Here is a 24,172-nt window from a genome sequence, read left to right as displayed (position 1 = left end):
ATAAATATAATAAATAAATATAAAATAATAATATACTTAATTAATTAATTAATTAATGGAAACTTTTTGTGTTTGGTGTAATTAGGACAAACAATTAATCAGCATTGCATGTTTAATCTATGCAAAAGTTTAACAATATGTAAAGAGAATTACACAAAATACGTGACATTTTCTTCAATGAACAATATTACCACAAATTGCACAAAAAAATTCCTAAACAGGTTTTATTTTTGATCGCCTGTACAACTCATAACAGTTTAAACATGTTTAGCTCTCTTTTTGTAACAATTACCTACACCTTTAATTCAAAAATTTTTACCTACCTCGTAAAATTAATCAAACAAATAATTTTTCCTACGACCCTAACAGAAAGTAAGTTTTTCTACCATAATTACAGAAAGGAAAGTGAGCAATTACCTCCCTCATCTGTTATGTCAAAATTACAAAAAAAAATATATGTAACCTCTCAGGGAGGTAAAAAATTTACTTCCTCCAAAAGAACGGAAAACATGCTGCTAGATTTAATTGCGATATCAAGAGAAATTGTTACTTTTAATAATGTTTTGTTTATTTTATATTACATAAATATTTAATTTTATGTACATCTCAAAATAAATAAATTCGATTTGTAATCTACACAGGAAAATGATAAAAATCCTTTTGATATTTTCAGTTCATGTACCTGAAAAGAAAAAATATTTAGAATCATTCTTTCTTACCTAGAAATAACATTAACTAATGTTGTAATTTTTTGAAACAAATAATACGGTGATTAATATTCATAGCAACACATGTAAGAAATGCTAGACCCAAGACGTGACCATATGAGTTAATATTTACGTCACAGAATGATACAAAAATAGTACATATGCACTGATAATAATTTTTTAAATTGAACTTTAGATCCGTAAATAGTCAACATAATTTGTTTAATTTAAAAATAAATTAAAACTCCATTATCTTTTTTGTTAAACTGGATAATTGCATATAATTTGACTAATCACAACTTTTAACCTTTAATTCAGATGGAGAAATGACGGCCCTTTTGTGATTAATGCTTATATCCATCAATGTTAGTATGCACAATTATGTTTGTCATGCAATAAATAATAACACAGACAAGTGATTTATCATTTTTGATTTTTTTCAATGTGAGATTAAATAAGCATCATGAAATTTTTATAACATCTTCGGAAGCTTATCAGTCAAACCGTATCAAGAAGGTTATTTACAATCAAAAGCATTGTGGGAATCTCTAAAATTTGTTTGATTTCCTTGGCCTATTTATCCGACTAAATAATTTGATTGTTATCACATTTTTTTAAATAATGAAATGTGTGATTTGTAGTTTTTATGATTCACAGATTATCAAAATTCCAATTGCTTTTTAAAGCACTCGCTGAAACCTCAATAGTCCAGTACTTAATTACTGCTCACAGGCTCCATAGTACGTACTTATTTTCGATACAAGTATCTTTATCATATAAAAATATTTATCTATAAATCAATAAAATATGCTCACATGCCTACAGTAAATGTCAAGTAAATGTGAACTATTTAYCAGTATTCAGTGACAGAGAATATGGGTGAGAAAAATCAATTTTTAAATTAATACAATAGACTTGAATTTTTTACGTATAAATAATTTTATACACCCATTTACTTGTGTAACGCTGGATTAGCATACAATAATTAATACAGATAGGTACCTTCTGTACAAACACAAAGAACATAGATCACCTGCATATGATATTTACGTTTCGATAAATTTTGATAACACATTACTGATAAATTTTTACCACAGCTGTTACCTTACCACAAATCAACACTCATCTGTCTAAAAACAAGATTTTTAATTTATTTTCAAGTGCCCTATAAATATTTCCTGGTGTTTTAATATTTTTTTCTAAATATTAGTTTCATTTAAACCAAGTGTATTTTAATTCATTATGGTGTAAAAAATTAATCATTTTGCTGACTACTCTTAAGTAAACTTTGTTACTATAAATGACTCATTGATTCAAAAATTGTTATCATTTTCTACTTAATTCGCATTAATTATCTACTCGGGAAACTAGTAGATAACAATGCAATAAACACGGCATTAAATGACGCTACGATACGCTCATTCGCATTTATCCAAAATTGTAAATACCAATTTGCAAATATTATTAGTCCGTAGACACCCTTTTAAATCAACCTTTCTTTTGCAGACTTATCTTGGTCCAGGTTCGGTTCTCTTCCGCTGCGATCAAAATCTCGTATCAACAAAGCCAACAATGTGTCCTTGAATGACAACAAAAATTCGAAACATATCGATATTGCCCAATGGTTAAAAAGAATGGATCTTGGACAATACGATGCCATATTTAAGAAATATAACGGAGTTGAGGATCTCTTGGAATTTTCTGAAGCCGATCTGAAGGATTTAGGAGTGAAGATGTCGTCGCATAGGGCAATGATCATCAGCAGTTTGACGGTTTTAAGAGCGAAATATCATGGTGAGAAAAATGCGAAATCACCTTGACTTCAATGCCGTTTTCTTGTAATTAACGTAATTTTGAAATGTTTTCAATGTGTCAACAGGAAATTTTAGAAGACAACCTTCGATACGACACAGCGTGGCGGTGGATAAATCCATCACGAATGAAGAAAACGATAAAATGTGAGTATCTGCAGCGCCATATAACTGATTAAAAATTCATTGGCTATAATAACTAATGAATGTCATTATTTAATAAAAATCGTTGATAATTTATAATTCTTCATAATAACACCTGCATAATTTAATGGTACATCAATTATTATCAATAATTACAAGATCGTTAGTCACGTTGCAAAACAATAAACAAAATTTACAGTTTATTTTTGCCATCGCCAAAGCTCATTATGAAGTCTCGCTGGATCAAATGATGAAACATTTTTTATGCGTTAGCTCCACAGTCCTATCAGATATCGACGCTTGGGTCAAATGTACTGTAGATAAGTGCTCACATTGATTTCACTCCTTTTGCATTATTCAAAAAATTCAATTTCCTGGCTTAAAACGTAAAGATTGTTGAAAATCAGTCGAGGACCGACCACGCAAAATTTTGATTGAATTGAATCTTTTTTCAAATTAATGAATGCAAAAATACATATTTTGTCTTCAATAGCTTAGACAGCTTAGATGATATCTGCACAAGCTGTGCAAAGCCCCGTCATTGTTTCCAACTAGGGAATTTTGCTCTAAACCCATTATCTTCGTCGGCCAAATCTGCTAATAATTGTTTAGTTTAGCTGTGAACACTGAAATTCTCATCACTCTTGTAAGCATGAGCTTTTCTGAAAAAGCTGCACAAGTTCCTGATTAAACTGGATAAGCTAAGCCAAAATTTTAATTTAATTACTCCACATAATCGTAAAAAAGAGTTAATCCGTAGTTTCGTTTAATTCCAAAAAAGGTCGGGATACTAAACCGCAACTTTTTCATGTTTTATAGCGCATGTACTAGTTATATAGGGGCCCTGATCTTAATAATTGATAAACCTTCTCGTTATACAATGTATTAATAAATTCCTATTTGCATCTCATCATTTATTTATCGACTTTACAACCGAATGCACTCCAACTCCCGATCTTTAGTCAGAGATTTACTTAATTAGTTCAAGTTTTGCCAAACCGAGGAAAAGTTTTGTCGTCACCGTCGGACTTAATTAATATCCTGGACAAGACGTGATTTGTGTGCACAATCATTTTGTAATTAGGTGCAACCAAGTACAAACAAAATGAGAAAACTTCACCCGTATTACTAGTTGCATAACAAACAGGCGTTGAGCTCGCAAATTTTAAATATTTAATTACGTTCAGGTGCGGAATTTTGATGAAATTTGCAAAAAACGTGGAAATAGTTGAGGTTTCGCCCAGAGCCATAACATGTGTTGTAATAAGAAGAAAATATGAGTTTGCGTAGCCACTTTGAGATAACTAATGTGCGCTTTCATCAAAGAATACCATGAGTGGGCGTTACCACGAATTGCTACCAGGCGGTATCTAGCACAAACCCATCAATCACCACATTTTCAAAAATCAATCTCGGCTACAAAGTCCAAATTAATAACGTAAACTTACACCAGAACAGCTGATATGATTGATATCCCTCACAAAAACACGTGCTCTATCAGTGAAACGTCATTCACATTACGCTAGTGAGACCAGAAGGGCTCTCATCAGATAGGCTGACTCTCACGTCTGTTCCCATTGTGATAGACGAGGAAGTGAAATTCAGGGGACCCATGTGTTTCTCCGTAACAATACAGACCTTGTGTATCGACCCTTGATGGTCGTGTACTTGATACAGAGGGGTAGTTGGGGTAGTTCAAGCCCCGAAGAAATGATAAATTAGCCGAATGCATGTTATAATAATTGTCGAGGGAGAAAATTAAAATTTTAAATTATGCGGAAGTGTTTTGGCAATACTTTTAATTTGTTATTTATTGATTAAGTTTATGGGAGTTGCGAAAATCGGGTTAGGAGTTTGGTAAAAGTGTGCAGATTTGTTTGAGGGAGAAAGGAACACGTTTACGGCAAAGGGATTTATGTGGAGTGTTTGGGAGTGGATTTAGCGCCACAAGAAACAGTGCTACAGAAGCAGAATTAATAATGTTTATTTATGTATTAACTACTATTTGAGTGTGGCTTTGCGAAGGGTAACTTGGAATTTGTTTTTTACAAGGACAAAAATCAATTCCCAAAATAACTACAATATTAAAAATAAAAACTAAACGTAAAAGTGGACGTCGCATTGTCAGAATATTTTTTAAAAAATAAGCATAATGTGTTTTCATTAGTTAAATCATATTTTTTCAACCAAAGAATTAATTATGTTTTATTACTCGAATGTTTTCTCATTCATTCTTTCGTTTCTCCAAACTCCAAACCTCTAATTAATACATTTAAAATGACATCTCACATCACAACTGCTATGCACTTTTTATTGGATGAATTATTTATACAGGATGGATTTTGAAAAACAGCCCAAGCCATAGCTCCATTATTTTTAAAAATATGACAATACTTCTTAAAACAAAATTGAACATTTTTTAATCATCTATTGTTTTGGCATAGATGTCCAATTAATGCTGCTTCCTGTTTCACCGGAAGTGACATCAATTTCAGTTTTTTAAATGGAACATTTTGTATATTTTATTATTTTTGGATTTCTTCAACAGATTCACTTATTACTATTATTTATCACTAACTTTTGATTTTAGGCAATTTGAAAATTATATTAAGGAAAGTGGGCTGTTGAAAGAATAGAATATTTTTATTTATTTTATCGAAGACAAGCAAACAATTAATGATAAAAAACTGTTCAACTTTGGTCAAAGATGTATTGTAGCGACTTTAAAAGTAATAAAATTACTTACTTAATTACTTACTAAAACTATTTTTTTATAATCCAGCCTGTATAGGTATATTTAGTAATTTTTTTCTTACTTTTTTTTTAATGTAAATAAAACCATATTTAAAATATTGACTGCAGAGGCATAACGCAAGAGTATAGTGATAGGAAGCTATAAAGTAGTAAGTTTCTTCGTACAGTCATTTCCAACGCATATCTTGTAACTTCAACAGATGCTGTTCAAATGACACATACTTTAGAATCTTTAGATACTATACATTTTTTCGTGAAACTTGTAAATGATAAATGTTGAGAATTATTATATGAAACTCTAGTTTTAATGCATTTTTTTTTTAATGTTAATTGCTTGACAAATCAGATAATTGCAAAGTTTTTAAACGCACAAACTAAAAGAACTAGTCATTGTCATAGACCAATATTAACCGACTACTTTCTAATAATTTAGCTCAGTTTTTTAGAAGTGCGGTTGGTAATTTACACAGAATTCCAAGTGAAAAACGTTTTCCATTTGTCCGCTTTGCTACAAATATGTTTTTGGTTGCTCCACCTCATTTTTTATTACACCGGACAAAGTCGAATAAAAACACTATACATTTTCCCGAGTTTTGATTTCAGGTAAAATTTTACGTTCCACTTACAATAAAAAGATTTTTTAAATAAATATATTAATAATAGTACATGTAAATCTAACATTTTTATTGATTTTTAAAATAGGGTTTACGCAAAGCATTTTAAATTTTAACTACGATAATCTTTTTGTCTTTATTCACAAAGTAAATTTTACGGAATAATGTGTCTTTGTTTATTCCATAACATTTAATGTCGCCTTGATATTTATTTTCCGGTGATATCTTTATCGTCCAGTGAACTCGTCAAAATTCAATTCTCTACATCCTCGTCATATTCGCATTTAGTCACTCCGTTTCTTTTTTCACGTTGCCGTCTCAAGAATTCCAATTTACCAAATTGGCCGATCCGGTCCTGCGGTTTGATACCGGTGGTCCGCGCTATGAATAACGACTCCAAGCCTCGCGCCTCTCCGCAAGACCTTTTTCGGTCCCTCAACAATCTTAAGAATCTCGTGGTTGAAATCATCCCCCGAAGGCAGCGCGAAAAAATTCAAAAACTCGTCTTGAAAAAACAAAAAGGGTGGACCTTTATTTATATGTTTCGGTGGCGGCTGCGCCCTCGGCCAAATCAATAAATTGGGGCTCCGAGCGGTGGGGGTGTGTCAAACACACACAGTGTATAGTGGCAACGAAATCAAAGAGATAGCTAGCCACAGCCGCCTTCGCGTACTCGGACCGATGTTGATGATGATGTTCGGAATTAATTGATGAACTAATTTAGTGCTAGCATGTGACGGGCCAAGAACTGTGGTTGGTACAAAGTGAAGAAAAAGTGTTGTTTTTTAAACCAGTAGAAATGTCGGTGGGATAAAAAGGGCTTTTAACACGCTTTAATTAATGGCTGGTAGCGGCTTTTAATTGTCCAGCTGCTATGTAAAGTGAACGTAAAATAAAATCGAACGCAGTGAACGCGCATCATAAGTGAAATTCGGAATGCTTTGAAGTCAAATGGACCGGAGTGTGACAGAATCGGGGGTCAGCGATTTTTTTAGGGTGAGTAAACGTACCCTTGAACCCCATTTGCATTGTAATAAACCCTGCAATAGCGATATCACTTATCAGCAGCTTCCAGAATATTTTGCATTATCACAATGCATTCAATAAACTTTTGCCATAATTGAAGTCGAAGGCTGGAATTCTGGCGGCATTCCAGGATTTCAAATGGATGCGATTATGTACCTTGAGCTGTAATGAAAAGGATCCCAACTTTGATAACATTAAATGTGCCCTTGGATCAGAATTCAACTGGAAAAAGCAAGTTGCGTTTTCCCGCATTTATTTTTACATTTCTCTCTCAAAGTTTTATAAATAGTTGAAACAATATACCGGAAGTTTTATTAATATAAATAGAAGCCAATTTGAAAGCTTTCAAAGTTGCTGCAGAGAACGAATAAAAATATTTGCTTTTGGGAAAATTACATTATAACCTGATTAAGCTCAAACATTTTTTAATTGCCAATTAGCTTCCTTGTAACTGAAATGGACATTAATACAACACTCGTAATTTGAACTTTATTTTATCTCATCGTTGAGATGATTCAAATAACGATGAAATGGCCTTTCGCCAATTGTAAAACTCTATACCTAAATCAATAACCAATCCTGGAAAAATTATTATTCTAAATGTGTCAACAATAAATCTATCGTCTAGATCGGAAAAATGTACCCGAGATTAAAGTTTGCGTATGTCGTTTAAAGCAAGAACTTGGACCAAACTCAAATAAATTATGATTGTGATCTCTGTAGTAAAAGACAAAAATCTGAAAAAGATCAAAAGGAAATGTTTTCTTTGATGGTGTTGGATAAAGAAACATGTAATTTTGTTGTACGATAATAGCAAATATTGACAAAATAAAATTTTAAAAAAGAAAATTTTAAATATTGATGGTGGCAGGAAAATTAGTTTTTCTTCCATCGTTTAGAAGAGACACTGGAAAACTCGGAAATGGAATGTTCAATAAATAGAAAGTCCGAGGCTTCTTAACTAAAAATGTTTCACCCTCTATATCGTAGTTTCTTTAAATTAAACGTATGATGTATAAATTTGTCTAATTTAATTTCATTTAGTTCTTGTAAGAATAGTCATAATATTTTTAACAGCCATTAATCCAAATTAGATTAGTTATGTTATTTATTTATATTTATTTACAGTATTTTGCTGTTGAAAGCAACATGAATAATTTATTACATTAGAAGCTGAGTAATTACTTAGCTTATTGCAGTTGCTAATAAGCAAATAACTTAAAAAGGAATTATGACGAATAGAACACTAATTTTCTTTTCTTATTTGTTAGCATCTAAGTAGGATTATTTTCAAAAATGTAGTTAGAACTATGTATTACTATTTTAAAGAAACATAATTAAATTTTATAAAATACTCGTAAATTATCTTTTAAAGCTTTTTTGTATGTAGGAGATTTGTAATTTTATTCCTTAAAAAAAATAAAAACTATGAAACTGAACTGAACTGAGGGACGTGATTATGTTTATCACTTATGTTACATCCAATATTTCTCAAGAAATAAATCTTATAAAACATTTTGTTTTTTCTTGATATTCGTAGCAAAAAATAGGCGCTATTATTTATAAAAATAGTATACTTTAGAAAGGAAAAGCTCCCCTCGTAACATCTATCGTTGTTATTCAACCGATTTGGTCTGAAATCGCTACCATTATTTATATTTTCATAAAATATAAACATTATGTGATATAAAAGTGTCGATTTTAACAAAATATTGCACTTTTTGTATAGTTGCATTTGCATGATTTTTTTCAATAATTACGTGAATTTCGGAGCCAATTAAACAACAAAATCCCCATTATTTTTCCTCAAAGTCGATTTACAAAATGCTCACATGAATAATTTCGATACATTTACCCCGTCACAACAAATCATTACATTATTATGCAATTAATACGAATCAGTGCCTTTTTATCAGTCTAACATGTATCATTAATGGAGATAAATCACAACAATTATTATCTTAATGCACCGCCAAACAATTTTAAACCACAGCTGTCATATAATTAATAGTTGAAAGAAAGATTCCTCTACATTTTAACGTTCTTTTTTATGCACTTTAAGACAGTGAGGAGGAATTCAAGATGTCATCAGTGTTATAGCATATGCATTATGTATGCCATTGAGTCAAAGATGAACTTCCGCTGTGAGAAACAGATAAGTGTGACTAGATAGTGTTGCAACCTTCACATAAAATAGAGGAAAGGAGGAATTGCCAGTATTGCTACTGAATTCTGTGTAGGTCGTAAAGAAATGAATGTGAGGAATTCCCGCTTTCAGTTCTTTATTTACTTAAAGTTGATTACAGTTTTATTTATAGAGCAAAATAAACGCAACAGTTACTGTGACACGCTTCAATTAAATCTGAAGTTTTCAGTCAATATTAGTTTTTAGGAAGAATGATAAAAAACAAGGAAAGAATCCATTAGATGCGAAAGTAATCTAAAGTTCAGACAGAGAAAACTTTCACACTTAAATCAATAAATTGGCTCGAGTCTAACCCATCAAAGTAAGAAACTCCAAGTTTGGTGTCGAAAAAATCAGTTGGGTGTTTATGGCACCCCAAAACCGTCCTAACACACTAGGAAACTACGCACGTACACTGACCCTTTGATTCTATGGGATGTTTCCATAAAAATAATTCACATCGAAAACACGTAAAAGGGAAATTGTTTGTGTCAAATATTTTATTTGGTGCACCCTCAATGACGCCGTGAGTGAGTCAGAAGACTCCCTCCTATGATGCTTTTATAAGTTTTATGGGGTATTAAACAACGCTAATGTTGAAGTACTTTCGAGGTTTCATTAAGTTTCGAACACCCTCCATTTAATTTCCATATTGGTCTTTGTTACCTGACTGGGATGTTGCCCAAACAAGGAGTGATTTTGCACATGTAAGAAGGAAGTCGAAAGTTCCGGAATGAATAAATTCTGCCGGCTTTCAGCATCGCCTAGATTTTTTTAAAAGACAGAGAAAAGCCTAATTTATTTTTACCTGACTTGCGGAGATAAATCACAAAGTTTTCAACTTCGCGGAGGTAATTTCTGCATCTTTAAATTCTTTTCAATGTTTGCATAAAGCGATATCTGACGTCCAGATTTTTTATTTAATTTTTGAATTGCCTGCCGAAATTAAATCAAGTACCTATTTTCAGTTAAAAATATCCACTTACTTATCAAATAAATAAATTATTATGAAAAAGTGGTTGTTTTATCTAGCAAAATGCATTATTAAGTCATGAAATTTAGACATTAATTGCTAGTCATTGTTCTGTTTTTCCAAGAAAAAAAATATTACAATTTGTATCATTACACACAAATTTTGTACGAGTACGATAAAACACCTATTTCCCATGAGTATAAAAATTTTAGCCTTAGACAAGCTCTTGTGACGCTATATTGGAATTGTGGTTAGATTTATTCCTTTGCTGTGGAAACTATAAGAGCAATAAATCTAATCACAATATCAATAGAGCGCAATAAGAGCTTACCGAATTGTATATGCAATACAACTTTTATTTGTGTAAATAATAGACAATTGCTGTTAATTGCGTCTATTGTTGTACTGCAAATGAATTTATAATTAATTATCTAAAAAACATTTATCTAAGAGTTAACAAACAGCAGAGTTTGCAGAGTGTGTACTTTGATAATAGAAATGCAATTTAATATGTTTTCCTGGAAACAAAAGTCATCACTAAACTTTTTGCCTTCTATAAATTAATTGGAATTAGAATTATCCATAAAACAATTCTATAGCTTGAAAGTATAATAAAAGCGTTAAGATAAGTCAGTAATCTGAAATAATGAACTCCAAAGTCTTAAACTTTTATTATTTTAATTTGGTTTCTTTTCTTTGAAGTGTTTGCCCCTCGAAAGTTGAGGACTGCAATTCACATCAGCTTTTGTGTTCTTGTCCAAATAAATGAGAATTATCTACTTTCTTGTGTTTTCGTAAATTAATAAAGGTTTAAAAAACTTTTCTAAATCACTTTTTCAAGATTTTAGATATTCTTTAATTCATATTTTTTTTCATGTATAAAATTTAAAGAAGAAATGAGAAAAAACTGTGACAAGACAACAAGTTTGAAAACGTACATTTATTTCCTTTTGTATTTTAAGTTTAATTAATAAATTTGTTATAGGTACATATTGTATATATATTTTTTTATATTTCGACAAGTTTCTCAAAAATTATTTTGACTTTTACTTAACAAGTGAAATTTACAAATACAAAAATGATATTTACGGAGTTTTCTACTTCAATTTTAAAATATTAAACAGTTATTCGAATATAGTGCTAAAAAATATTCCTGTTTTTAAAATTTTATTATAGAGATTAAAGCTCTTGCAAAAATTTTTAAACATTTGTGAGAACGTCAACGCAAAATATTGGTATTTGGAGAAATAAAGCCTCGTGTAAAATTACTAAAATTACAGAACATAAAAAATTGCAAAGCTCAAAGTTTCGTTGCTTCTACAAATGAAAAATCTTCCATTTCTTTCAAGCAAATCGTTATCATATTTTCCTTTTCTGGATTGAATATGAAAGAAAAGAACAAATCAATTATGATCCATTATTCAGTGATTTTTCTGCATCTGAACAATGATTAATTAGGGTCTTTCCTGACCACCGAAAGTAAATGAAACTTTTCAATCTCTGGTAGGTAATTTCAGCAACGTGAGTCTCCTTTCAGCTTTGCATAAATCGATAACTCCCGTTTTTAATATCTTTGATGCAGCTGTGGCGGTACAACCTTTGAACAAATACTTCAGATAAAAGAACAAACGAGTCCAATCCAAATAATGGTCCACAATACTTTCCTCTCTTAGTAGTGCAATTATCTACTCAGACGTCAAGAAACAACCGTAATGAAGCTTTTGTGCCTGATGTCTGAAGTGATTCATTATCGAGCAAGGAGGATTTCAAACACCACATTAGTTTTAATCACCCATTAAGCTTATATCATCCGACATTAAAAGCGTATCCGGCGTAAAGATAATTACATTTTTAACGCAATTATTTTTGTTACAGATCGAATTTAAGCACCGTTTATGAGCCAGTCCAAAGTAAAAGTTTAAACAATTTAATTATGGTAAGTATTTTATTGTTAACAATTCAAACGCTTCTTTTTCTCGCTTCGTAAAAATATCATTTTGTAAAATTGACCCGCGAGACTTGCTCCTAATACCGGTCCAATCCAATAAACCTTGAAAAAAAATTAAGTTCAAATTTTATTTCCAACTGACATGAAATACCCAATGACTGTGCCACTTTGAATTCCAAACAGTCGGCCCAAAACTCCTCGCAGGGTTCATACTAGCCCCAGTATAAGGCCCCTGAAATGTCACAATTTGAAATCCGACTCGAAATGARATTATTTCAGTAATACAGCTGTGATATTTARGAGAAAGACAATGATTCCGATCCTCAAAGAAACCGAATCTCCTTTAGCATAATTCCTTGGATCCCACGAGGCGCAGATTGCCACTGCCATAATAAACGTTGCTATAAATTCCACAAGACATGCCTTGAATTTAACATGAAAATTTTCGTCACATTATTTTATTTGAATCGAAATACATACTTGCAAAAGCGATATTTCATCGTGGGGCAACGTGACGCAATGACCGTAAGAAACATCCAAGTGCTTATCTGGCGTTACCGCCTAGAATCAATACCTTGAGCTCCACAATTAATAAAAAAGTGATTTATTACCTTAAGAAGTGCATAGCCGGTCAAAGAACCCGCAATTTGGGAACCGACATAAATCGGGACCGAAGCTAAGGAAATTTCGCCCATAATCAAGGCACAAAGCGTGACGGCGGGGTTCACATGGGCCCCCGAAATGTGGCTAAACATCTAAAAGCGACAAAAATTTAATACGCTCTAGCTAAATTCTTCTTCAACTTCGTAAAATAAGTAACAGAATTATTTTTGAAATTTATATTAGTTTTTAGGAAAAATTATTTTGTGTGAGTTATATAAATTTAAACGTGGCCCACGCAAATAATGTGGCTAACCATCTCAACAAGCGTTAAACGTTTAATCTGTTGAATAATTTTGTTGCTTATTTTACGAATTCGGAAGTTGGAAAATGTTATAGAATAGATTACTAGAATWTCAGTTAGGATTTATTAATATCAATTTTCAGCGATCGTTATTTTGTCAGTTAAAATTATTACCAATTTTTTTTAAATTCTGAATTAATTAAATTTTAACATAAGTACCGGAAATGTGGCTGCGGTGAGTATCTAAAAGCGATAAAACTGGAATTCCAGTAATTTGTTAGAAAGCTTTTCCAACTTCAAGTTCGTAATATAACAAAATTATTTCTAAAATTGATATTGATTTTCAGGAAAAGTTATTTTAGTTAGTTATAATTTTTTTTTAAATTTCGTGTTATCTAAATTGAACATGTACCCTGGAAATGTGATTGAACTACTAAAAGCGACAAAATTTGATAGCATTCTCCATCTTAAAATTCGTACAATTGCGGACACGAAACTTTAAACATCAAATTTGTCATTATGATTGACGTTTGAAACTAAAATTTGAAAGTTTTAGTTGAAATTTATTTGTGACGTCGATTTTCCGAAACAATAATGCCAGCAATACAGTCGCGGCCATTGAAAAGTAATAACACTTGACAAATAAAAAAAATTTGGCGTTGTAAATTTTCCCTTGAAATTGACAATCACTGTCATGTTTAAAATGTCACTAGAATCTTCTTCTTTGTTTTAAGGACAGTCATTTTGTTCACATTTATTTCTCCTGCGATGACTCGTAAAGGGACATTGTCCCTGAATCTTGTAATAATATTAGATTTCTGTACATTCGACAATTTGTCAAAAGTGTCGTTTTCAGTGACACTGACAATCACGACAAAGAAAAAATTACATTATGCAATTTTTTAAATTTTGAGAGGATGTGTCAAAATCCCGTGTATTACTTTTCAATGACCGCCAATGTACGTCTTTTTATATAAGTTCAATAAATTATTTTGATTTTTGTAATTTTTTTCTCTGGCTGTCGGCATAAAAATTACAAAAACCGCAAGTGAAGTTAGTTAGTTGCATTGACATTTTTCTGTCAATCAAATGACAAATCGTCCAGCATTCCGTGTCCAAAACTGTACCATAATAAAAAATAATTTCTTAAATTAATATACAGGTATTCGGTTTTTATTGCTACAAATTGAAACAGGTAATATTCAATTTTAAGACAAAATTTTATTATAAACATGAATATCAAAAAGTACTATGTAAGGGGGCTGAAAAGAGTGACTTTTTTAATGGGTTTTTTTCCAATATTTCAGAACCCATTTTAGATCAAATTAGATACATCTACTAAATTTGGTACGGCTGATAATATTTATACCCCTAAACGAATTCAAAAATAAAATGTCGAAATAATTTAATCAGCGCAACCTAAACTGCGCAACCTAAAGTACCCACATTAGCCATTTTGGCTGTAGTTTCTTGTGAATTTCGGTGACAAAATCCTAAATTCCATAGTTTCTCACAAAAAAAGTCTCTTGTTTTGTATCGGTAAAACTTACCGTTTTTGAGTAACATCAATTTAACATTAATTCTACAGACCATAAACATTAAAATTTAAAATTATTTTTTTTTTATTCTAAACCCCTCGAGTTTATGAGGATAAAATTATAAATTTTGTAATTCTACTCTGAAATATTGTAAAAAAAACCTATTTAAAAACGTACCCCTTTCAGGGGTTGTAGCTCCCTTAGGTATACATGGAGTATTTTTCGATACATGTTCCTAGAAAACTTTTGTTTTAACATTGAATATTCTATCACCTGTTTCAATTTGTAACAATAAAAACTGTATATTATTATTTTATTTCTTTCGTTGAAAAAATAAGTAAAGAATTGAACAAAACAGTCTATCTTTGGTTTCAATATTAATGCAAATATTGGCGTGGAAAGCAATATAGCTGGGAGATGTTGTAGAAGTGTGATAGATATTTTGCGGGGCCCGTGTGTAAATGTCTAAACACTCCAATAACTCACCTGAATGGCCGTCGTAACAGACAGGCCACTCGCAAGGCTTGTTTGCAAAACTGGAATGTTTTCCCCAAACATCCCCTTTGTGCAGCCCATACAAGACAGGAAAACTAAGACAGCAGTGCCAATGAATTCGGCACATGCAATCATCATTCCGTTGAGCAAAGCTGGAGTTTGTCCCTTTTTGTATGTCACATCGGAATCTGAAATGGCAGTTCTTGTAATTACTGGCGGCGTTATCTGTTATTGATTAGTTATTGTATTACTAAAGTGGCGGGAGGAAAATTATTGTTTTCATTTGAGGTAACGATGTGATTTATAGTTTACCTCGTGAGTGCACGAATCGTAAACTCGAAGTTAAATATCTAAGGCGGTAATAAATGGGAATTGTTTTGTATGTGTATTCTTTGTGGAAAAGCTGCAGATTAGAAGCACACAATTATTCCTAGAGTGGAGAGATGTCATTTCAGGCATTCTTATTGTACTTTTTGTCTATGAAACGACCGTTACTAAAAGCTGCTCATATGAGACAAGTTATTTTCTCGTTTAACCAAGAAAGCAACGTTTTAGATTGTTTTCCGACTTTAGCTTGCCTCGAGCACTTGCAAACAAAAAGGATGCGGTATTTGCTTGACTATTGTAAAAGATAATTGAAAAATTACAAGCAATGTGATAATTTGATAAATATTTATGTGATTTTGCAATGACATATGCGAATAATGTAAACAAACATTCGTTTTGTTGTTCTGCAGGGTAAATAAAARAAGGAAATCATTAACAATGCTTTTAGTACATTATTGCTGCAGATGTGCATTAGTATGCGCGAATGCTAACTTTAAAGTAAATTTTTTATCTCTTCTATAACAAGACGTCATAACCAAGTATTGAAACAGCGCAATAAAAACTCAAAAAAGCAAAAGCTTGTAGTAGCTTCATATTTTTATTCTTTTGTCCTTTTAATTTATCTCTGAGAATGTAAATTTCTGCAAAATATTCCTAACAAAAGTTATTTTAACTAAATCTCCTCAAGTAATAATTAATTTCTTTTGTTTAAGATTGAAATTAAAGATTAAAATATTTTCTTAAAATTTTTATATTTTTTTATTTTTAAATTTACAACAAATAAACCAAGCAATAAAACGAAAAAAAAAATACATTCAAACGTTACCTACAGTCAAAATTATATGTACACCCACCTTCAGGGATATCAACATTGAATCGATGCTTATTTCTCACTTCACTCATTATAATTATGATTTTAATTAAATTAATTTAATTTTTTTACACGAAAACAAGAAACAAGTTCCACTACTACGAGTAATAATAATAAATTACACTTAACCGTTCACACTAATTGCATTACTTGTAATGGTATCAGGATTAAAAAGATACTCGTAGGTTTAGAGATAATTCATTTAAACCCTTTATTTAAGAGTAAAGGTCACTATTTTTTAAAGCATTGTGCTCCGTCCTAGTTTTAATCAATCAAACGTGTAATAAAGGTAATCCTAAAAGCAAACTGCGTCAACGTGTAAATGATTTATTGGGGTTGTTTGAGAAAAACGCAAACATTGTATGCATATAATCACAACAGATAGTACAGTTAGGTCTTTTCGGTAAAAAATTCCAACAGACCGGATTATAATAACAAATCATTTCATAGTCCCGGTTGTTCGTTGTTCCCTATTGTGTTAGAAACCAAATAATAAAAATAATGGAGATTTATGTCGAACGAGAGTATTAGCATCGTGTGTGGTGCTTCAACGTTATTATTAAAAGCGAAAGAGTGAACAAGAAAGTGGCGAAATTTACTTGTAAAATAAGTCTGCAGTATCACAGCCACTCTTTTGAATTATTAAAGCTAACCGAGTCGAGTAAATTCAACCATTTTATGAGTGGCAATTTAATCCCTTTTGTGTCTTTAGAAGCAAACAAAATGAGTATTTGATGCGAAGTCAAAATTCAAAAAAGCTAAAAGAATGCGAAAGAGTCTAAATACTGGTATTCGAGTTTTCGAGTACCATTTATGTTCCTGTAATTTCTAGACACACTTGGATGGTTACGATAAAGCTTCTGGTAATAAGAGTGTTGAAGAGCTAAAAAACTAAGATTTTTTCTATTGCCTTTGAATTGTTTTTTTTTATGCTGGAATTAGTTCTCCTAAGTCCTTTCGGGTTTTCGGAAGTACCTAAACAAAAATAAATGACTGTTTGATGAATAGCAGCCGTTAAATCGAAATAATTAAAACGGTGTAGATGAATCCTTAAACACGGTTCACGGTTTCAGAACAGTATTTGTTCTTATGAAAATTTCTCGACACTCTCCTTCGACGCGTTAAACTTATAATCCACTTTTAACGCCCGAGCGAGTTCTATTGAATATCCCCAAGCTTCCGGATTTATTGAATTTCACATAAAATATTCTTTTCAGGAGCCTACGGCCGACCCATCGATGAATTCTCTGGAGTTGAAAAAAGCTCTCGAATGGGAGCTTTCTTTGGACAGTCGCGACTTGCGGTCCCACGCTTGGTACCATGGGGCCATCCCTCGCTCCCGTGCCGAGGATATCGTCCGAGAGGAAGGCGGCTTTCTAGTCCGGGACTGTACCTCCCAACCCGGCAATTACGTCCTAACTTGCCGAACGAAAACCCAACCTTTGCACTTTGTAATCAACAAAATCATCCTTCAGCCGGACACGGTGTACGAACACGTCCAATTCCAGTTCGAGGAAGACGCATTCGACACCGTCCCTGACCTCATAACCTTTTACGTGGGCTCGGGGAAGCCCATAACCGCGGCTTCTGGAGCCAGAATCCAGATACCGAAAAATCGGATGTACCCCTTGTCATTCTACGCCGCCAAGTACCCCACGCCGCTGCCCCAGAGCCGGCTAAGCTCCCCGGCGACCACCCCAATCGGGGGCATGGGGTATAGACACAGTCCCTTACACCCCACACGGCCCTCGTCGTCCCCAACCCGAAGTAACAGAGAGGGACCCCCAAGACTCCCCAACAAGAAGCAAAGATCACAGTCTTTAACACCCTCGGAAGTCAATAGAATATCGCAGGAAAAGTGCAACAGCGCCGATGGGGTTATTCAGTCGCCCCTCATGACGCGGTCGGCGGGGGCTGATATGATCAACTCCGGGTTAAAATTCTCGACTCATTCCCTTCCCCGGAGTCCCAACACTAAGCTCTCCCTGTCGGCAAGTTCCAACACTTTGGGCCGAAACTGCCGGATTACAAGCGACCCGACTTTGTCCCCCTGTGCCGAGAAGAAATTATTTAATGAGAGTGACTCCGGGATTTCGGACTCGCCACCACCGAAGCCCTCACGCGTCCCTAGTATCATCCGTCTAGAATCGAAAGAATCGGACAGCGACGGCAAAATCTCAGAATTCCTCCCTCATGGAAACCTGCAAAGGGTCACATCCTACCACGCTTCCGGATCGGACTCCGGAAACGGTTCCGGGGACTCGGCGCTCAGTTCGGCGGCAGGTGATGCGATTGAAAGCAACCAAAGAAACTCGGGGGTGATTATCAAAAATCCGAGGTATAATATTGTTGCGTCCGAATCGTCAACGACTTTAAAGAATTTCGAGATTGATTGCTCCGAAGCGGAGGAGAAGCTGTTGAAGATGATCCAGCCGGAAATTAATCTCGGGAGTAGGTTTGATCTTGAGAATTTTCATACGCTGCTGTTACCGGTAAATGAGAATAAACCGCTAGATGTGCAAGCTTTGAGAGGGGTTAAAATGATGTTGCAAGAGTCCGGACCGAGGATTTTAGCAAATCATTTGACGAGGACTGACTTAGATGTGATTTTTCATAGGCCGAAAGATGCGATTCAAGCGAGATTAGCGAGCGGAATTGAGCTGTGTGCCCTGCCGCACGGACATCAGTTCCGGGTGGATTTAATTGAAAGGTATGTTACTTAAATTTTTAATAAAATGAAAGATTTCATTTAAAAATACATCAAATCAAACACTCGAATTGCATTTATCAATTCCTGAAAAATATCGTAAATAAACAAGTGCTAACTAAGTTACACACAGAATAATTATAAAATCCGTTCTGAGAAGGAAAGACTTATAAAAATTATAATAAGAAAAATTATAACGGAAATAAGTAAATCAATAAGTAAATCTAATTGTATTTTTTCCTTATATTTTTAATGTATTCAAATTCGGATATGACATAAAAAAAGATAATTGTTCTAGTATTACTTAGTACGTTTCATTAATTGAATGCACTTTGTGTTGATTGACTTTCCAAAGACGAATTATCTCGAATCGGAGTGTTCAACGATACCCACTTTAATTTCAGGACGGAATGTCTGAAACTCCTCGTGGCGGTAACAATTTTAACTTGTACAGAAGACTTGGAACGGACTGAAATGTTGAATAAGTGGATTGAAGTAGCGATAGATACGAAGACAGCCCTCGGAAATCTCTTCGGTTTTTGCGGGATCATGTTAGGTTTATGTCTGCCACAGGTACTTCCCATAAATTTCCTTCCCGCAAATCGAATAAAATTTCAAACTTATTACAGGTGGAAAGACTCGACACGACGTGGCACATGCTGAGGCAGAAATACACCGACTCGGCGTTCAATTTCGAAGCAAAACTACGACCAACTTTAAAAAATATGAACAGTTGCTCAAATCCTCAGGCACCAAATACGACAATTCCTCACTTATTGCCATTAATATTACTCCACGAGCGTTCTTTAGATGACTTTATCACACCCACGGAACACAATCAGTTAACTACGAGCTGTCTGGGGTTGTGGGAATCGAACACCCAAGACTTCGGTCTTACCACTTTACTTAATCATCTGGAAACTGCCAGGAAATACATGGACTCAAGTGCATCTTACCAAAGAAATGCAGAAATCGTGCTAGGGGAAGCGAGGATGGAAGAATTGACGCTGGATATGTTCAGAACGGAGTTTCAGATGAAATTCTTGTGGGGGAGCAGAGGAGCTTTTGTTCCGGCTGATGAAAGACATTCGAAATTCGAACAAGTGCTCTCGGCCATTGCGGACAAGTACTGCAGTCTGAGAGACGATGCTGAAGTGTAGCGATGTTTATTGTGATCAAATTGTACATATTCATATAYTATGTAATAGCAAACGGGCCTAACAGGTTACAGCATAATAAATCCGAATTCGAAAATTAAGTTTGGCATTTTATTCCAAAGACTGATTAGAATATTTAGTCTAGAAACTCCAATAAACCAAAATTGAAAATTTATTCGTCCACAAAAATCGCTAAGATGATTACTTGTAATAATAGTTTTAGCATGAATTGTTTTTTAAGTGAAAAAAAAAAAACACTGGATATACTAAAAAAAAGATGATTTAAAATAAACTTTAATTAAGTATTTAGATCATCATGACTTCTGCATTTTCCTAATCAGTCTTTATAAAGCTGTGGTTGAAAATTATGCTGTGACTTTTGGTTCAACTTTCTTTTTTTACATATCAAAATTGTTAGAATTTTTATTTAATGTTTCGTGAACAACCAAAAATAACCTCCACAACACCAAAACGTTTGGTTATACGAAATTTAGGTCTTGTAAAAAAATAAGCTTTAATCTGTAATTATTAGACTTTAGAGTTTTACAAAAGGTGCTCATTATAAGATCATAGAATCAAAAAAAAAAACTAATTACAAATCCTTATTTAACTTGGATTATTGACAATATAATAAAGACTGCCATTTTAGGTTTTTAATTGGTTTTTATTTGTGTGCAATATATTTGAAATAATGAATTTGGTTTATTGGCTCAATGTTTTAATTGCGCTTTGATATTTATTTGCTTTAAAATTCCAATAATTGTAATTTAACTGAATTCATTATTTCCGATTTGTTTTTATTTTGATGTGATGTATATTTGTTAAAATGAAAAGTTATACTCTACGAACATATAAATATAGGTACTTAATGATAAGAATGTGTAATATGAAATGTATTAGATTTAATAATTTATTAACGGGTCTATCTGTTAGTCTGTGTAGACAAAAAAGAAAAATATTTATAGTAGAACTCTGTTTAGGTAAAAAARTGTAAAAATGATTCCTATACTGTATATGAAAATAATATAATGTGCTAAAACTTAACTGTCTTTATTAAACAAAATCTCTTTTACATGTTGTGGTATCCTAATTTTCTTCCTTTTATTCTTCACTTCTTCTGTATTTTTCACCACTTTTCCCGCCACTCCTGGCTTACTTTTCTTCTTCTTGCAAGACAAAGGATTTGGCCCTTTCTTCTTCTTTTTCTTCACTTTCTTAGTTTCTATTTCAACTAAACCACTCTCCAATTTCAACTTTTCAATTTTCTGTCTTTCAGTTATATTCAGACCTTCAGCCTTACTTTTAGTAGCCTCAATGGTAATCTCTGAAGGTTGCTCCAACACTGGAGTCTTTCCGTGAAGGTAAAGAAGAGGAACACCGACTTTATTTCTAACATTATTTTGTAAATCTCTATCCTGAGTTGCAATAATGTAATGATTTGGGTTGATATCACCTAACATTGATAATAAGCACTTTGAAGCAACAACGGGTTTCCCCTCATGTCCGCATTTATGAACAGGAAATTTCTTCAAGATGACTAATGCGCCCCCCAACTTAGGGCCTAAATTTTCCATCTCAATAATAGCACATTGTGTAGTCAACAATTTAAGCTCCCCTTGCAAGTATCTTGGAATGTTGTCAGCGATATTCACTTTATTCTATACTTAAATAAAACTTAATTACACAACGACTTCCATAAGTTATTTACTTACATTCAAAGCCGCAAAACAAAACGTTCCGTCTAATAATATTTGATAAGGTTGTCTAAATCCGAAATTGTTTATGTAAAAATTTAAGTGTTTGTGCACTTTTTTATATCTTTTTATTTTCATTGTCACTTAATAAATACACACTGTAACGCTATAAAAACTCATTTATCATTAATATTAATAAATTATTGAAAATATGTTGCTTTAATTATGAACATAACCTCACAACGTGACAGTTTTAGTTTTTTAGTTGATAGGTTGGTGCTCCTGAAAATCTAGGGTTTTTGTTATTTTTTTCGTGTGTTACCGCCAACTCACTACTGTCACTAGAAAAAACACCAGTGAACTCGAACGAAAAGTCTATGAACCGACAAATGTGCAAAGCTTCGCTTTTCAATAAAATATTTGTTTTTACCGTTAGTATAACGACATTCATTAATACATAAAGTGGAAATGTCTGTGGGATTCGGTCAACGAGGAGGAAATCGGCCTCCGCCAAACCCAGCACAAGTACAAAAAATGTTGGATGAAAATGGACATTTGATTCAAACAATTCAAGAATATCAGAGCAAAGGAAAAGCTCCAGAAGTTGTCCAGTATCAACAAGCATTGCACAGGAATTTAACTTATCTAGCCACGATGGCAGATGCTGCTCAAAATGTTCAGTCTTTTTTGCCTGTAAGTATAAAACAAAGAGCGGCTTGTGTAACAAAGGTTAAGTAAAACTACACCGAACGGGTATTAATTACCGTATTTTATGCAATTTTACGAGGAATTGATTATGAACTACGTGTTATTTTTCTGAAAATTGATATATTTTGAACTTTTACTAACCTTGAGACATTGTTGAATCAAAAGGGTGCATGGGGACTTGATGTCAAGAACTTTTATGCCTTTATTTAAATCGCGACGAAAAAAATAAAAGGATTATGATTTTATCTTTCAAATAATAATAAAATGTCCGTTTTTAATTCTTGTATTTATTTTGTATTAACATTCATAAATGTCAAGAAGGATTAAGAAAAAGATTTCATTGTTGAACTAAGCAAAATCTTGATAAAATATTGTTCTTGCTCAATCCATCAATACAAATTTTCAGATGCCCTCCCAATTCTGTAATTATATTTTCTATTTAGATGTTGCAAACACAGGCACCCCCACCACCGCACGGCCAGCCGCCACCCAACATGGATCAACAGCATATGAACAATTTTAACCATCAACAGCAACCAGCATACCGGCAGCCTCCAGGTCCTCAACGCCCTGGCGTCCCGACCCACCCCTACCCACAACGAGGTTACCCACAGAACCAATATCCCGGCCAATACCCACCCCAAGGTAACGCCTATCCTCAACAGAACCAATACCCCACAAATCAACCCCCGGTATACCCCCCATCGAATGCTCAAGCGAACTACGGACAACCACCGTCAACAACAGCACACAATAACTACCAACAGCCGGGATACGGCACGCCTCCGCCCGGTGGAGCCCCTCCTCAGCCAGGTGCGGGGCCCTACCCTCCGCCTGCTGGCCCGCCCCAACCGCCGCCCGGGACTTACCCCAACGGAGGTCCGTATCCAAATTCCACGGCTCCGCAGACTTACCCACAGGGATACCCGCCCCAGCCGGGATATGCCCCGCCTCCGCCATCTAGCCAACCGCAGACTTCTCCCGCCTCGTATCCAAACCAACCTAGTACGTCACCGCAGAATTACGGGCCTAATAATACTCAGTCTCCGCCCTTTTCGGCTCCTGCTAATAACAACCAAAGTCCTGCAGTTACTTCGGCTCCACCCACCACACCACAACCGTATCAACCTCCCTATCCACCCAATTCTCAACCTTCAAATCCTAATGCAGGCTACACGCCCAATGCCCCGCAAGGGTATCCTCCGGCGGGCCCTCCCAATAATTATGGGTATGCTCCCCAACCCGGGTATCCACCACAACCCCAGTATGGGGGACAACCGCAAGGGTACCAGTATCCCAGGCCTCCGACAGCACAAGCGCCGCCTCCACAAGGGCAGTATGGGTACAACTACCCTGCTCAGCCAAATCCCCAGTAGAATGTTCTTATTGTGTGTTCCATTATTTTAGGAATCAACTCGAAGTACTTATCGTACGGTTATTTCTTCATTTTTTTTAGGTTTTTTTCTCTCGAGCTTTGATTTCGAGAAATAGTGTGATATTAAATGTTTTTCTTTTGTATCTCCATTTAATGTAATAAATTTGACAAAATAAGCACTTGATTTCTTAATAACCCTAAATTTAATGTTGACAATTAAATTTTCAAGTGACA

General features: G+C 33.8%; 4 protein-coding genes across 12 annotated transcripts in view; 2 read left to right on the top strand and 2 right to left on the bottom strand.

The window, feature by feature from the left end:
- Positions 1-21,205, top strand: part of LOC123013652 (breast cancer anti-estrogen resistance protein 3 homolog) — a 29,930-nt gene extending 8,725 nt beyond the window's left edge. For 5 of the 7 annotated variants that reach the window (XM_044412329.1, XM_044412334.1, XM_044412333.1 and 2 more), the window contains 6 exons: positions 2,214-2,501; positions 2,587-2,665; positions 12,090-12,150; positions 17,515-19,007; positions 19,409-19,577; positions 19,634-21,205. In XM_044412329.1, coding sequence (XP_044268264.1) covers positions 2,214-2,501; positions 2,587-2,665; positions 12,090-12,150; positions 17,515-19,007; positions 19,409-19,577; positions 19,634-20,164 — 2,621 coding nt within the window. In that variant the 3' untranslated portion in view covers positions 20,165-21,205. Of the gene's footprint in view, positions 1-1,482; positions 1,587-2,213; positions 2,502-2,586; positions 2,666-6,266; positions 7,027-12,089; positions 12,151-17,514; positions 19,008-19,408; positions 19,578-19,633 lie in introns of those variants that run through there. The other 2 variants (XM_044412335.1, XM_044412336.1) reach the window with 2 other exon arrangements.
- Positions 12,128-22,780, bottom strand: LOC123013654 (aquaporin AQPAe.a-like). 2 transcript variants are annotated; one of them, XM_044412339.1, is made up of 7 exons: positions 22,705-22,780; positions 15,091-15,287; positions 12,774-12,917; positions 12,643-12,723; positions 12,448-12,585; positions 12,314-12,394; positions 12,128-12,264 (listed from the first exon to the last, which is right to left on the bottom strand). In XM_044412339.1, exons 1-7 carry the CDS (start codon positions 22,733-22,735, stop codon positions 12,166-12,168), a joined length of 771 nt encoding a protein of 256 aa, XP_044268274.1. In that variant the 5' UTR covers positions 22,736-22,780; the 3' UTR covers positions 12,128-12,165. The 2 variants fall into 2 exon arrangements, with proteins under 2 accessions (XP_044268274.1, XP_044268273.1); XM_044412338.1 differs by lacking the exon at positions 22,705-22,780 and adding an exon at positions 16,281-16,414.
- LOC123013655 (rRNA-processing protein UTP23 homolog) lies at positions 20,980-22,158 on the bottom strand. 2 transcript variants are annotated; one of them, XM_044412341.1, is made up of 2 exons: positions 21,874-22,012; positions 20,980-21,824 (listed from the first exon to the last, which is right to left on the bottom strand). In XM_044412341.1, the coding sequence occupies exon 2, from the start codon at positions 21,733-21,735 to the stop codon at positions 21,202-21,204; it is 534 nt and encodes a 177-aa protein (XP_044268276.1). In that variant the 5' UTR covers positions 21,736-21,824; positions 21,874-22,012; the 3' UTR covers positions 20,980-21,201. The 2 variants fall into 2 exon arrangements, with proteins under 2 accessions (XP_044268276.1, XP_044268275.1); XM_044412340.1 differs by having other exon boundaries at positions 20,995-21,819; positions 21,874-22,158.
- On the top strand, positions 22,179-24,114 carry LOC123013653 (proline-rich protein HaeIII subfamily 1-like). Its single transcript, XM_044412337.1, has 2 exons — positions 22,179-22,548; positions 23,007-24,114. Exons 1-2 carry the CDS (start codon positions 22,324-22,326, stop codon positions 23,937-23,939), a joined length of 1,158 nt encoding a protein of 385 aa, XP_044268272.1. The 5' UTR covers positions 22,179-22,323; the 3' UTR covers positions 23,940-24,114.
- The last annotated feature ends 58 nt before the right edge of the window (positions 24,115-24,172 follow it).

Source organism: Tribolium madens, unplaced genomic scaffold, assembly GCF_015345945.1.
Source record: "Tribolium madens isolate multiple individuals breed KSU strain unplaced genomic scaffold, Tmad_KSU_1.1 Scaffold_96;HRSCAF=242;Tcas5.2_LG5, whole genome shotgun sequence".
Taxonomy (NCBI): Eukaryota; Metazoa; Arthropoda; class Insecta; order Coleoptera; family Tenebrionidae; genus Tribolium; species Tribolium madens.
The sequence above is the reverse complement of the archived record's forward strand: the minus strand, read 5'-3'. Positions and strand labels throughout refer to the sequence as shown.

Bases quoted from the DNA above. Each gene is read 5' to 3' on its own strand.
- LOC123013655 (XM_044412340.1), bottom strand. From the start codon at position 21,993: ATGAAAATAAAAAGATATAAAAAAGTGCACAAACACTTAAATTTTTAC. The intron at 21,820-21,873 runs GTAAGTAAATAA...ATTTAAGTATAG, and splicing joins TTTGTTTTGCGGCTTTGAAT to AATAAAGTGAATATCGCTGA.
- LOC123013653 (XM_044412337.1), top strand. From the start codon at position 22,324: ATGTCTGTGGGATTCGGTCAACGAGGAGGAAATCGGCCTCCGCCAAAC. The intron at 22,549-23,006 runs GTAAGTATAAAA...TTTTCTATTTAG, and splicing joins ATGTTCAGTCTTTTTTGCCT to ATGTTGCAAACACAGGCACC.